The sequence below is a fragment of the Podarcis gaigeae genome (genome assembly GCF_964106915.1).
Source record: "Podarcis gaigeae genome assembly, chromosome: 5".
In the NCBI taxonomy this organism is placed as follows: Eukaryota; Metazoa; Chordata; class Lepidosauria; order Squamata; family Lacertidae; genus Podarcis; species Podarcis gaigeae.
Genome location: NC_139681.1, coordinates 46922581 through 46937225, shown reverse-complemented (window position 1 = coordinate 46937225; position 14645 = coordinate 46922581). Strand labels below are relative to the sequence as shown.

General features: G+C 39.8%; 1 protein-coding gene across 6 annotated transcripts in view; it reads left to right on the top strand.

Annotated features, from left to right (window-relative positions):
- The window catches only part of PLEKHA1 (pleckstrin homology domain containing A1), a 39316-nt gene that overhangs the window by 6729 nt on the left and 17942 nt on the right, over positions 1-14645 (top strand). For all 6 annotated transcript variants that reach the window (XM_083741462.1, XM_083741465.1, XM_083741461.1 and 3 more), the window contains exons 2-6: positions 4969-5129; positions 7178-7234; positions 10882-10927; positions 12957-13054; positions 14070-14201. In XM_083741462.1, coding sequence (XP_083597588.1) covers positions 4989-5129; positions 7178-7234; positions 10882-10927; positions 12957-13054; positions 14070-14201 — 474 coding nt within the window. In that variant the 5' untranslated portion in view covers positions 4969-4988. The remainder of the gene's footprint in view (positions 1-4968; positions 5130-7177; positions 7235-10881; positions 10928-12956; positions 13055-14069; positions 14202-14645) is intronic.

The following is a 14645-nucleotide window of genomic DNA, read 5'->3' as shown; positions in this document are numbered from 1 at the left end:
GAGCATTTTCTATTAGCATCACTATGTTTTCAGATAGCAAAGGCAAGAGTGAAGGGCCCTTGATCCGAAGCTACAGAAGTATGTGGTGTGATATATCTATATATCACATGCACACACACCCTTTGTCTATCTTCATTTAGAAACAGATGCCTGCTTGTCTGCTTTGTAACAACATTTAAAACTAATACCTGTTTTTTAAATAGTGGCTATGTGTTTCTTCACTAAACTGAAAACCAAGTGTGTGTTTAGACTATCCTTGTGGCTTCAAACAAAAACTAGTGAGAATTGTTTCCCCCTCTTTTATTACTGACACTTGCATAACCTAGTGATATATAATAATTAGTAACTTGTCTTTATGGCCATGTATTACAATACTAATAAAATAATGTTAAATATTTCATCACCATAAGACATGATTGCCCTATATTTGATCCATCAGGTGGTTAACCCTGGTTATAGTATTACTTAATATGCTTTTTGTGGTATGTTAGCTCCCTAGTGTATGTAGCATTGGACTTTTGTGTCATAGCATTGTATTGTATTTAGTTTGCTTCCCACTAAGCAGGACTTTGAGTTTTGCATCAAGCCAGTCTGGATCCAGAATAAATTATGCTAATTGAATTTGGATGTGTTTATTTACTGTGTTAATTTTAGTTTACAGAATTCAGTTTGTCAGACAGTTTGAAATTATTTCAACAGTATTGGGTGTGCACGGGGCAAAGTGTTATGGAAATGGAAAAACAGCCTACTTTGGGATCAGTTGTGATGGGAGGTAGATGAAATGTTGAAAATCACTTAACTTTTCATCTGTCTTTTTATGAAACCAAGGGAGTGGTTGGAAGAGCAGTGAACATAGATGAGCTAGTGTTGTGGCTTTTGATTTGTTTTTTTGCACTGGTTGCTAAAAGCTTGAATTCTGTTCTTCCAATCTTTGCAAGAGTGCTCAGATCCAGAAGTGCACTTTTGGTGTTAATATACTTGCATATACTATGTTGGCCCTCAAAAGTTAAGTGGCTGGAATGTAGCTTCTGCAAAAGATTAGCAATAATTCCAGACTCAGCTCTTTGTGATAGAAATCATGCTACAGTTATTACTCCTCCTAGTTCTTATCACCTTCGGAGGGTAATGTGCATTTTGCTTTGCATCTTCCTTAGAAGTGGCCAAGCAGGAAGCACATTGTGACTCATAACTGTCTTGAACATTGGCAGAAGGTGATAATATAGTAGCAGAAGGGATAAAAATTAATTTTGAATTTAAAAACTAAAGCAGATTCTTAAAAAAAACAACCACAAGTAAGTAAAAGCCTGGCTAAACAGAAGTGAGGAACCTATGACCCTTCAGATATTCTTCTAGAAAATATCCTCCAGTATCTTACCAGGATCATTCACAGGGTGATCTTTAAGAGAACTTCTTATAGAATTTAGTTACCTGACCTATGCAATTTGTTCAGCTCTCAGCTTATGAATCTTAACAACTTTTCAAGAATATATAGTGCTCATCTCATGGAGTTAAAAATTCTTAGCTCAGTAATTTCTTGAAAGTTCTACACATAGTAAATTCGCATGTTTTCTCAGAAGTCCACTGTGCTTTGTTGCTGCTAGATAAATGTGCATTAACCATTAAATAATTAGGATTTTAGCATTAGCTTTCAGTTAGTGATAGTCCTTAAAATCCTTAAAGGTGTATTGAAAACTAAATAGAAATCTAAGTTGATGTAACTTAGATGTGCTGCAGAATTACATGATTAAATTTTTTTTGTTATGTCCCTGGGTTGTGTTTGTTTTGTTACATTATAGCCGCCACTTTATACGCATTCTTATTAAGAAAATGTATGACCTATAACATGGGAAATTTGGTTTAAATCAGTTCTTTTTTAAAAAAATTGGCTGTTCTTAAGACTGAAGTAGTTCTAACTTCCCAGATCTTGTGTATGGGATATACGGTCAAACCTTGACTCCCGGACCTCTCAATTTTGGAACGTTTTGGCTCCTGAACACCGAAAACCCGGAAGTAAATGCTCCAGTTTCCGAATATCTGTCACAGCTTCCGCTTGAGTGCAGGAAGATCTTGCAGCCAATCAGAAGCTGTGCCACGGTTGTCGAACATTTCGGAAGCCAAACAGACTTCCGAAATGGATTATGTTTGACAACTGAGGTTTTGACTGTACTTCCTGGTAAGCACATTAATACTGAACCCTTGAGATCTATGTAACTATGTTTTGGTTTCAGTAAATGGCAAGCAGAAGAAACTTGACTATGCTGTTGTGAGGGCTGGATAAATCTGGGATATCTGGTAATTACACACATACACCACCCAATATAAAGGCCATAGAAGTCTGGCCCTGAGTAATAAAATAAAAACTTTTTTTCTAGGCCACAAAGCTATAGATTTTATACAGAGAATATTAGCTAGTATATGACCCTGGCTAATTTGACAGAATTCCCAAACGTAGGTATCATGCCTTGCTTCATATTGGAGTGAAAATAAAACTAGCTCAAATTTTTGGCTGCTTGGATGTGGTATAAGTAGTGAAGGAAACATGTCAGATATAAACTTTAGAATCTAATGGCTGAATATGTGTCCATACTTGCTTTGTCCTAGAAGATCTGGAGTATGCAAAGTATTTGTTGGTTATCCTTATACCAGTGCACTCTTTCTCTCTCTTCCTGCTTGTTCTCAATAACACTGTTTCTGTCTATGGCTCCAAGGCATTGTGGTGAAATGTTGTAACATGTTCTGACAAATAGTATAATTATAACTCCACAGTCCACTGCATTCACGAATGAGTGGTGTTAAGACATCTCAAAAGTTTGAATATAGTTCATATTGTCTGTGAGATTATATATCCTCATTTGCATCATTGTTTAAATATTTTTATTAACTTGCTACATGTATACTTCCTCACTTTTAAACAAATGATACAAGAGCTTAGCAATGAGTTATTAAATCAAAATACAATTGGCATGAACACACACTTAAAATGGATACCAGCTTTCATAAATATTTCAGGCAGTATAAACATTTTGTATTTGGACTGAGAACCATACATTTTTGTTGCGCCAAATGTGGAGAGCAGTGTTAGAAACTCAGATATATAATCTAATTGTCATAAACCAAGGTTATGGTTACCACAATGGAATGTCTCAGCACCTTTATTTTTGCAATGGAGATTAACACAATTATGATTATTGATTTCTCTACCGCTTTATATTTTTAAGAACAAATCTCAAAGCGGTTTACAGCACATTAAAGCATCAGATAAAACAATCCAGAATAAAACAAATTGAAGCTTCAAGGAAAATATTTCAGTTTGTTCTCTAAGTGACATTTTGCTTTCCCCAGTTGCCAGCCTGGCATTTAGAGATCTCCACGTGGTTGGAATTGGATCCGTACCAGTCACAATATACACCTGGGGCTTGGCTAATTTCTAACACTGGTGGAGAGTTGCATTGCCCTAATTTGTGGTGCCCTTAGGCTGTTGAGATTTACTCTGTTTTTCAGTTTATCAACAAGCTTAATAGAAGTGCCAGTTGTCCCTATCAACTAGGATAACATGTGGAGAGATCCATTGTGGCCAAATCTGCAGTATGTTTGCCTTAAGCTTCAGTCATTTGCTTGAAAGCAAGTTGTACCAAGACTTGCCCAATTAAGTCTGTGTGGTTTTTTATTTATTACATTTATATACCAGCTTTTTCTTCGCAGGAGCTCAGGGTGGTGTACATGGTTCTCCTCTCCATTTCACCCTCACAACAACCCTGTGAGGTAGCTTAGACTAAGGGATGGTGGCTGGCCGAAGGTCAACCAGTCAGTTTCATGGCTGTGTGGGGATTTGAACCATGGTCTTCCAGGTCATAGCCCAACACTTAGATTGAGCCTATAATATTCTTTATAATATTGTAACAGTTATTTATAAAAAAAAATGCTGTATCTGTGCCAGGAGGGCTCACTTAACACAATTATGCTTAATTGAAAGCTTAGAGGATAAGAAGGCCAAACAAACAATAATTAAAAGTAATCAAGCATTCAAATATGTCACCCTCATTTCCTTATCCCTAATTCACCTGCCTCACCTCTTCCTTCCTCTCCAGTATTATTTATTTATTAGTATTCATCCTCTTTGTATGAGGTTTAAAAGTCCAAAAAATAATAAACATAAATTGAATATAGAAACTTCATATAACACTCATATGCAACACATTGCCGGTGAACCAAGTCTGCAACTGCTCTTGTAGAAAGGGTTTTAACCCCAGCATATTTTTTGAAAGAATGATTTAGCACAATTATATCTTAATAATTAATATATTCTAGAAACTGAATAAATCCACTATTGTTGTTTTTTATATACCTTGGTTGAAAGGGTCTTGGTAGCACTTGAAGCATGCAATTCTAATTATGTGATGACTGTAAGTTTTAACATTATTCAGACTTCTGAGTGTAATGTACCGTATTGGCCTGAATATAAGCCTCACTTTCCCCCCAAATTCTGACCAGGAAAAGTTAAAGTCCCCAAGGCCAGGAAGGGAGAAAGCAAGGAAGCAGAAAGGCAGCCAGCAGTGCAGTGCAGCCCCCCCCCCCCCGTCCAGGAGCAGCGAGGAATGGAGCAGCTTACATTCGGGTATTTTTATTTTTTTTCTCTCTCCCCCCCCAATCAATTTTAAAGGTGTGGCTTATATTCAGGTGTGGCTTATATTTGGGCCAATATGGAAATATTCTCAAGTATCACATCTATTTTGGAATCTCTTGCTGTGCTCTCATGAAAAACAGAGTTTGGGGCAATGTTTAGTGAATCACAATGTTATTTTGTTTTTTATAAAGTTCAGTGGGGATTCCCCCCCCCCCCGCTTGCTTATTTAAGTATCACCTTTTCCTAAAATAAGCTATGAAAGTACGTTAGATGAAACTAGTAATGAAACAGTATTGATTAAGTGCAGCTAGTAAAGCAAACATTTGCTACTCTTTGTTTTGCAGTGTAATGTCCAAATTCAGAAATGCCTTATGTGGATCGTCAAAATCGTATTTGTGGTTTTCTAGACATTGAAGAAAATGAAAACAGTGGAAAGTTTTTGCGGAGATACTTCATATTGGACACAAGAGAAGATAATTTGGTATGGTACATGGATAATCCACAGGTAAAAACATTTCAGGATACTTTTAAATGTGTGTGCTTTTTAATAATATGAGATTGAATTGAGCTGGAAGATTTCAAGGAAAAATTCTGCAAGTATTGACGTGCCTTTCAACTTTGTGCAGATACATATTCTGTTAAATTCTCATTTTGCCCTGTGATTCCATCTTCATGGGCCAAATGATTTACCGTTTGAAGTTTGGATACCTTGGGCTACGGTCCTAGACACATTTGTTTGAAGATAAAACTGAGACCCAAATAATTGAGGTGTGAAGACTGTGATTGAATGCTGATGGTCAGCAGGTGGCAGGTTCTGGGCTAAATTTGTACTTGAGGTATGTCATCCAGTCCACAGTTGACATCCAAGAGACAAAAGGTGGAATGGGAAGTAGACTTGTTTATAGATCTTGGCAAGCATTTCAGTGGTGGTGCTTTGGCCCACCAACCCCAACTTCCTTTTCAGAGTGGCTCTTGGGCAGCTGTTTGACTAGGTTTATAGGCTGTACAGTGGTACCTCAGGTTACAGACTCTTCAGGTTACAGACTCCGCTAACCCAGAAATAGTACCTTGCGTTAAGAACTTTGCTTCAGAATAAGAACAGAAATCGCGCGGTGGCGGTGCAGCGGCAGCCCCCATTAGCTAAAATGGTACCTCAGGTTAAGAACAGTTTCAGGTTAAGAACGGACCTCCAGAACAAATTAAGTTCTTAACCCAAGGTACCACTGTAATCTAGAAAAGAAAGACAACTTTGTTGGTATTGTCAGGATTTTCACACTTAAACTTCTAGTTTTCAACTTCAAGCTTACTTGAAAATAAAGAATTGGCTGGCTCAGTGCCAGATAATGTCTGGGTGAAAACAAAGGAAGTTTACCTGGTTACTTAGATACATTTGACATGTGTCAATTTAAGCGCTGAGCCATTGTACCCATTTTGTAAGAATCTTTGGATTTAACTGGATTCAATCAGAATGAAAGAGTTATTAACCATATTGAACCCCATGAGAAAACTCATGGAAATCAGTGGAGCACTTCTGCAAAAGATGCAAAATACCATTTGGTCCTAAATTTGAGACACCTGATTTATGCAGCAACAGTACTTCGATTTTGGTGTGTGTTAGTGTTTATATGAATCACAGCACCTGAAATACATTGTAATAATCAAGAGCCAGTCAGAGACTAGTTTTGCTAAGGCTAAGCCTTTAACCTGATGCTAGCAAGCTGTTTTAGTGTAGGAGTTTATTTTAAAATAACAAAACACAATGGTAGCAGCATTCTGTTACACAGAAGGTGCTGCTGGGCCGGATAATTACGTTATAGAGATTTCTACCCCACCCTTCAAACAGGTTGCCAGGATTATTTTCAAATTAGAGAAATTAGCAAAATCTAGAAAGGGTAAAAGCATCAGCCAGAAGAAAAACCTGCTTAAATTAAAAATAAAATAAAATAAGCTAAAATATAGGAGGAGGTGGAATGTTCAGATTCATGAAACAAGTGCAATTAAGGAAGCTGTTTCCAAAAACAAGCAGGATTAAGCTGGCTGGCGTAATTGGGTGTAACACAGAGGGGAGAATGAAAAAGGAATTGCAATTACTAGTTCTTAGAATATTTTGTTCTATGTGGATTTCAAGCTTTTGAACAAAGCCTCAGAGCTTTTCTGAAAGCTGTATTTGGTGTAATACATCGTCCAGGATTGGTTTGAGGACCAGAGCATGATGGTGCCTTCACCCAGCAGTATATCATGGGTGGAACCTGCCTGCCGCCCAGCTCCTTACCTTCCTTCTCCAGCTGCCTCTTTCGTCCCTGTGCCAGGTGCTGACAGTGGTAGGAGCGGTGGCGGTTTCACCCCAGCACCTCATGGGACTGGGGCCAATGCTCCTCCCTCCGTGTTGGAGGGAGATCTTTCTAATAAAGATCAAATAGATAAGAACATGTTAGAAAAATATTCTATCTTTTGAATGTTTTTTTTTTAATGTGATGGTTTGAAAATTTGGGCATATATTGTCTTAATTGATAGCACTGCACAATAAAATAAAAACTATTTTCTTGACTACAGAACCTTCCCTCTGGATCTCCGCCAGTTGGAGCCATTAAACTTACCTACATTTCAAAGGTATGTATGCGTTCCTCTAAAGATTGAATTTCCAAATTCATAACACACTTTGAAAGGAATTGAGATGTGAGTAACTTCTTTAAGATGTAGCTAGTAAATATGTGTCTTTCTTTTGGCTATTGTTTCTGAGAACATTGGAAAGGAAGAATTCAAAGTCAGAATTCTGAAACTAGTTGCAGTACTTTGGGTAGTGTTTGTACACGTGCATGTGTCATGTTGAGCCCATTTTTATTTATGGTTTCTGAACAAGCCAATAAACCCCTGTTTATAGTTGGCTTGTTTTGGTGAACCATAGTTAAAAACTACATGGGTTTTCAAGAAGTGAATGTACCGCCAATCAGTTGTTCAAAAGTCTGCTGCTGCTTTTCTCCTTGCAGCCCCTCCAGAGGAGAGGGGGGGGGGGTCCATGAGCCTATGAGTCTTAGGCTCATTCATGTAGGACTAGGTCATAGTTTATTGTTAATGTCTGAATTCAGTATTTTCTCTGAAAGAAAATGATTTTGCAAAGTTTTTTGCAGATAAAATCGCTCAGATTCGGGAAGAAGTAGACTCCACCGTGGGAGCAGGGCCGGGGCGGGAGAGTGCTAGAGTTCTGTCTAGTCAAGTTGAGTGGGATCAATTCCAATCTGTTACCTCCGAGGATGTGGACAGGCTGCTTGGATGAGTGAAACCAACCACCTGTCTCCTGGATCCTTGCCCATCCTGGCTTATAAAAGCTAGCCGGGAAGGACTGGGCGATGGGCTTCGTGGGGTGGTGAATGCTTCCCTCCGTGAGGGAGCCTTCCCAGACCCACTGAAAGAGGCGGTTATTAAACCGCTTCTTAAAAAACCATCTTTAGATGCTGCCACAATGGCCAACTATCGCCCAGTCTCAAATCTTCCATTCTTGGGCAAGGTGATAGAGCGAGCGGTTGCCGAACAACTCCAGGCACGCCTGGAAGAAGCGGACCATTTGGATCCCTTCCAGTCGGGATTCAGGCCTCATCATGGGACTGAAACTGCCTTGGTCGCACTGGTTGATGATCTCCGGCGGGCTAGGGACAAAGGTGAGAGCTGTTTCCTAGTTCTGCTGGATCTCTCAGCGGCGTTTGATACCATCGACCATAACATCCTTCTGGACCGTCTTGAGGGGCTGGGAGCTGGAGGCACTGTCCTACAGTGGTTCCGCTCCTTCCTCCTGGGCCGTGTTCAGAAAGTGGTGGTGGGGGATGAGTGTTCAGACCCCTGGGCTCTCACTTGTGGGGTGCCTCAGGGTTCTGTCCTCTCCCCCAAGCTTTTCAACATTTACATGCAGCCGCTGGGAGAGATCATCAGGAGGTTTGGGCTGGGTGTTCATCAGTATGCGGATGATACCCAGCTCTACCTCTCTTTTAAATCAGAACCAGTGAGGGCAGTGACGGTCCTGTGTGAGTGTCTGGAGGCGGTTGGAGGATGGATGGTGGCTAACAGATTGAGGTTGAATCCTGACAAGACAGAAGTACTGTTTCTGGGGGACAGGAGGCGGGCAGGTGTGGAGGATTCCCTGGTCCTGAATGGGGTAACTGTGCCCCTGAAGGACCAGGTGCACAGCCTGGGAGTCATTTTGGACTCACAGCTGTCCATGGAGGCACAGGTCAAATCTATGTCCAGGACAACTGTTTACCAACTCCATCTGGTACGTAGGCTGAGACCCTATCTGCCTGCGGACTGTCTCGCCAGAGTGGTGCATGCTCTGGTTATCTTCCGCTTGGACTACTGCAATGCACTCTACGTGGGGCTACCTTTGAAGGTGACTCAGAAACTACAACTAATCCAGAATGCGGCAGCTAGACTGGTGACTGGGAGCGGCCGCCGAGACCATATAACACTGGTCTTGAAAGACCTACATTGGCTCCCAGTATGTTTCCGAGCACAATTCAAAGTGTTGGTGCTGACCTTTAAAGCCCTAAACGGCCTTGGTCCAGTATACCTGAAGGACCGTCTCCACCCCCATCATTCTGCCCGGACGCTGAGGTCCAGCGCCGAGGGCCTTCTGGCGGTTCCCTCATTGCGAGAAGCGAAGCTACAGGGAACCAGGCAGAGGGCCTTCTCGGTAGTGGCGCCCACCCTGTGGAACGCCCTTCCAGCAGATGTCAAAGCGATAAACAACTACCTGACATTCAGAAGACATCTTAAGGCAGCCCTGTTCAGGGAAGTTTTTAACGTGTGATATTTTACTGTATTTTTGGTTTTTATGGAAGCCGCCCAGAGTGGCTGGGGAGGCCCAGCCAGATGGGCGGGGTATAAATAATAAATTATTATTATTATTATTATTATTATTATTATTATTATTATTAAAGTAAATAATGTAGATGAAAGCTTGTCTGCTGGAGTATGAGTGAAACTAGTGTGTTGGGAAGAGAGTGCAGAGTGTGTGGACAGCTTTGATATAATTGTATTTTGAGTATTTGTATCCCACAGTCAGACTATTTATAATCTTATTTACTTTGGGGGTGGGATTCTTTGTGGAAAAGACCTCAGTACACAAAACAAGCATTTAATGTTTGTTTTTAGTCTCTGATATATCTTCTATAGTTTTACAACTTGGTAAATATCCTTAGGGGGGGGAAAAGCAGGCAATAGGGAATAAATGAATTCATTACATCTACTTCAAATCACTGATTTACTATTTAAAGGTTGTACTAATATATGTGGAAGCATTTTTGCTGCATTTCAGTGCAATATTAAAAAGAAACTACCTTTTGGGTAAATATCGGAAAAATAAATTTAAATGTTGTGAAACATAAAACATTGCAATACTTAGTGCAGAAATGCCAAGTTCTTAGCTCCTTGTACATATTGGTAAGGCCTTTAAAGATCTCCGATTCCCTTGCTTCCGGCCTGTTATGGATTTCTCAGTATTTCTCACTACACAAACTGCACAAACATATGTCACAGAACCAAGGAAGAAACCAGTATGTGAAAAATGAATTAAAAAAGAGTTGAAACGCCACTATCTGTTTTTTGGAAGTCTAAGAGTTCAGAATCAGGAGCTTTAATACATTAAGAAAAAAGCTGATACAAAATATACTTTTTTCATGTTTATATCTGTGCCTTATTTGGGCTTGTTAATTTGTTTATTATTATATTTTCATGTTTATTGTGTAAACTGCTCTTTGATTTTTATGAAGAGTGGTATACAGATGAAATAATAATAAACGTTATTTTTTCAGTCATATCAGTAAGCCCACAAAAGTAACTTGCCTGCAAAGTTTTTTACTAGCCTGCTAAGGAAGCAGAAGAAAGGAAGTTCTATGCTTGGTGGGCAGCATGGCAACACAGGCTACTAGCCTCTTTGCCTATCAGTAAAGAAAATGGTCCGTCCCCCCCCCCCAATCTGGTAGGATTGATCTGTTAAAGTAAAGAATAAGTTTAGTTTGGATAATATTACATGTGTTTCCATTCTTTGCAGGCCCCACCCTTTGCATGTTACCTTTAACCACAGAAATACTCCATTTCTAGAGTCCTTTGTAGAGATGACATAGCTCACTGGTGTTTTATGTGGATCTGTGTACTAGTGTAATGTGTGTTTGTAATCAATACACAAATCAAGGTGTATTATAAGGAATCTTTATGTTGTACATGATAATTTTTATTATGGTAATACGTATAACTGTCATTTTTTTTAGGTTAGTGATGCAACTAAACTGAGGCCAAAGGCAGAATTCTGCTTTGGTAAGTTGTAGTAGACTGCATAAATGTTGTTGTTGTTGTTAACTGCAACCAGGATATGTTCTGCACATTTCTTACCAAATATCTATTTGGAATTCAAGTTAATTCATTTTTAAGGTTTCCTTCTACCGGTAATTTAAAGAAGAAAAGTTATTCTTTTTATAGATTAGATATTGGCAGTATCTAAATTAGCAAAATTGTTGATCATAAGGAAATTAGCCCTGAGTGCTCACTGGAAGGACAGATCGTGAAGCTGAGGCTCCAATACTTTGGCCACCTCATGAGAAGAGAAGACTCCCTGGAAAAGACCCTGATGTTGGGAAAGATTGAGGGCACAAGGAGAAGGGGACGACAGAGGACGAGGTGGTTGGACAGTGTTCTCGAAGCTACAAACATGAGTCTGACCAAACTGCGGGAGGCAGTGGAAGACAGAAGTGCCTGGCGTGCTCTGGTCCATGGGGTCACGAAGAGACTAAACGACTAAACAACAACAACAGCGACAAGTGGCAGTTACCAATGGTTTATTTAATAATTGGATAATCAAAACATTGTTTCTGTATTATTATTTTTTTACAAAATTAACTATTAATCAACACTTCATATGTTGTAAAATATTTATTTTTTTCCCTTTCTCATGTTGTGGACCATTATATACACTGGACTTTATGCAGCAAAAACAGAAAAAAGGAGAGTCATGTTTTAATACACATCAGTATTAACAATGCCTGCTAATTTGTTATTTGCAGTGAGTTTAACATGCATCTAGTGATTAAGCAAAGCCTAGATAGCCATGTTAGTATATGCAACAAATTATAAGAATGGCTGCAGGCATGGCTTGTTATGGAGCTATTGCTTGTAGTGTTGCCAAAGGCTATGTCCAACTGTGGGATCCCAATAGCACTAAGTATCTGACTGTGTGGTGGGGCCATTTTTACTTATATTTCTGTTTGTTCAGAATTATGATCTACTACAGAAGCATAGTAAACATAATCTCCTTGCATATCAGAGTGCTCCTGACAACTAGCTTCCTATATGTGTTGCTTACACTTCATGACATGATGAAAGGAGGTGGCCATGTGGCAAAAAGATTCTCAAATATTTAATATAAATGAACAGTCTTTGTGTGGGTTATTTGAGCTCTAATGCTTTTTCTGTACTCTGTTACACACACAAAGGAAATGTGACAATATAGCGCTAGCTAAGAGAATCCATATGATTACCAATCACTAGGAAATTACTTACAGATTTATGTATGCAATAAAAATGGCATAAACCAGCTCTACGGATGTTGCTTGTTCATTCGTATAAATTCTGTGTCTACGGCCCTACTACCCTGAACACGCCCGATCTCGTCTGATCTTGGAAGCTAAGCAGGGTCAGGCCTTGTTAGTACTTGGCTGGGAGACCGCCTGGGAATACTGGGTGCTGTAGGCTCCCCCTCTAAAGAAAACAAACAAACAAACAAACAAACAAACAAAAAATTCTGTGTCTATCAGGATATGGCATACACATTTTCTTGCTTTAAAAGTCCTGTTGGTTTTTCCTTCTACCTCAACAGCATTTAAACACTAATTTTAGATTTGAAGCACCTATTGTAAGTGTTGGGTCCTATGTGTTTTTATAAATAAAAGTCTGTTTAAAAGGACAAATTACTTCTGGTGTTTTCAAACCAGAATAGGATTATTCTTTTTGTATTTCCCCCTCCCATCATACAGGTGTGTTGGTTCAGCAAGGGCGTTGGGGTCAATACTTATTTGGAAAGTGAGAGAAGGGGTGTGTGTGTTAGGAGATAGGAGAACCAGGAATACATGCATCACTCCCCACCCCCTGCATCTAGAACTATATATAAACAAAACAGAGTTAATTTAGACAGATGAGTGTATGCTATTAAAGCACTGAACTTGGGTTTTATAGCTTTGGGATAAGGAGTAATGTACCCAGTTTGACTTTGAGCTTTGTTACAATGCCTAGAAAAAGAACAACATAGGTTTTATTTTAGTTAATGAAATCCATTCCTCCTGTCTCTTAACAGTCATGAATGCAGGGATGAGGAAATACTTCCTACAAGCCAATGATCAGCAAGACTTAGTTGAATGGGTGAATGTCCTGAACAAAGCTACCAAAATCACAGTAAGTAATTGTTTGTGGATGGTAGAGTCATTCTACATAGAATTCCACTATACTTGAACAAACACAGCAACAATATGTTTGGTTTTCTATGTCATTTTCAGGTAGATCTAGTGCTTACCCTGCCTCCAGATATATATATATATATATATTAAAGGGTCATAACTAGTAAAACATTATGGCCAAAATTGAGATGGTGTAGAAAGGAAGGGACACTGCAAAAGGAACTAGAAACAGAAATCAAATTCCTACTTTTGAATGTCTTGAACTTGGAAAATGCAGGTCAATAAATCAAAGCATGTAATTTCTACAAATATTTATCTATTTCTCCTGTATGGAGCAGATGGATATTTCGTATTGTTTTTAGATGATATTTTTTTTTTTGGATGAACACTTTCTAGTATCTTATGTTGATATTGTTTACCGTATTTTTTGCCCCATAGGACACACTTTTTCCCCTCCAAAAATGAAGGGGAAATGTGTGTGCGTCCTATGGGGCGAATGCAGGCTTTCGCTGAAGCCTGGAGAGTGAGAGGGGTCGGTGTGCACTGATCCCTCTCGCTCTCCAGGCTTCGCGCAGCTCTCCGCAAGGCTTGCAGAGAGTTGCCTGCATGCCGAAGGCTGGGCGCGCTGAGCTCAGCACGCCCAGGCTTCGCGCAGCTCTCCGCAAGGCACGGGAGCCCGGCACCGGGCTCCCACGGCTTGCGGAGAGTTGCCTGTTCTGGGGGCTGGGGTCGGGGGAAGCTCGGGCTTCCCCTGCCCCAGCCCCGCGCCTGGGGGAAAAAATATTTTCCCCCCTTTATTTCCCCCCACCCCCAAAAAACTAGGTGCGCCTTACAGGACGGTGCGTCCTATAGGGCGAAAAATATGGTAATTGAATAGCTTAAATATTTTGCATTATTGTAACTTGTTTTTGAATGCCTCTGGGATGTTTGAAGCGATATATAACTATATATAATTATACTAAGTTAGAATGGTTTTTGCTTTCTCCCCTATTTATAATGCTTATTATTTTCAGGTACCAAAGCAAACTGATTCACAGTCTCACACTGATAATTCAACACGTCACACTGAAAATGTGGGGTTAAAGAAGCAGATGTCTTACAGGACAGAGATTGTTGGTGGTGTTCCTATAATAACCCCTACTCAGGTAGCAGTGTGCCCTTTTATAACAACTTTATCAGAAGTATTTGGTTATTGGCCATCTATTCCTTCAGTTGAGTGATTGCTTGGAGCATGGGATTTCTATTGCCCCCAAATGTTGCCTCTTCTATTGTGATAAATGCATACATTGCTGTGCATGTATAGACATGCTTTTTGTATTGAAATGAGAAGGCTAGTCTTCATATGCAGGAATTTTGTACAGTTGTACCTTGGATGTTGAACGGAATCCCTTCTGGAAGTACATTCGACTTCCAAAACATTTGAAAACCAAAGCGCGGCTTCTGATTGGCTATAGGAAGCTCCTGCAGCCAATCGGAAGCCACCAAAGCCCAGTCAGATGTTCGGCTTCCAAAAGAACATTCAAAAACTGGAACACTCACTTCTGGGTTTCGATCGTTTGGGAGCCGATTTGTTTTCGGAGCCAAGGCAT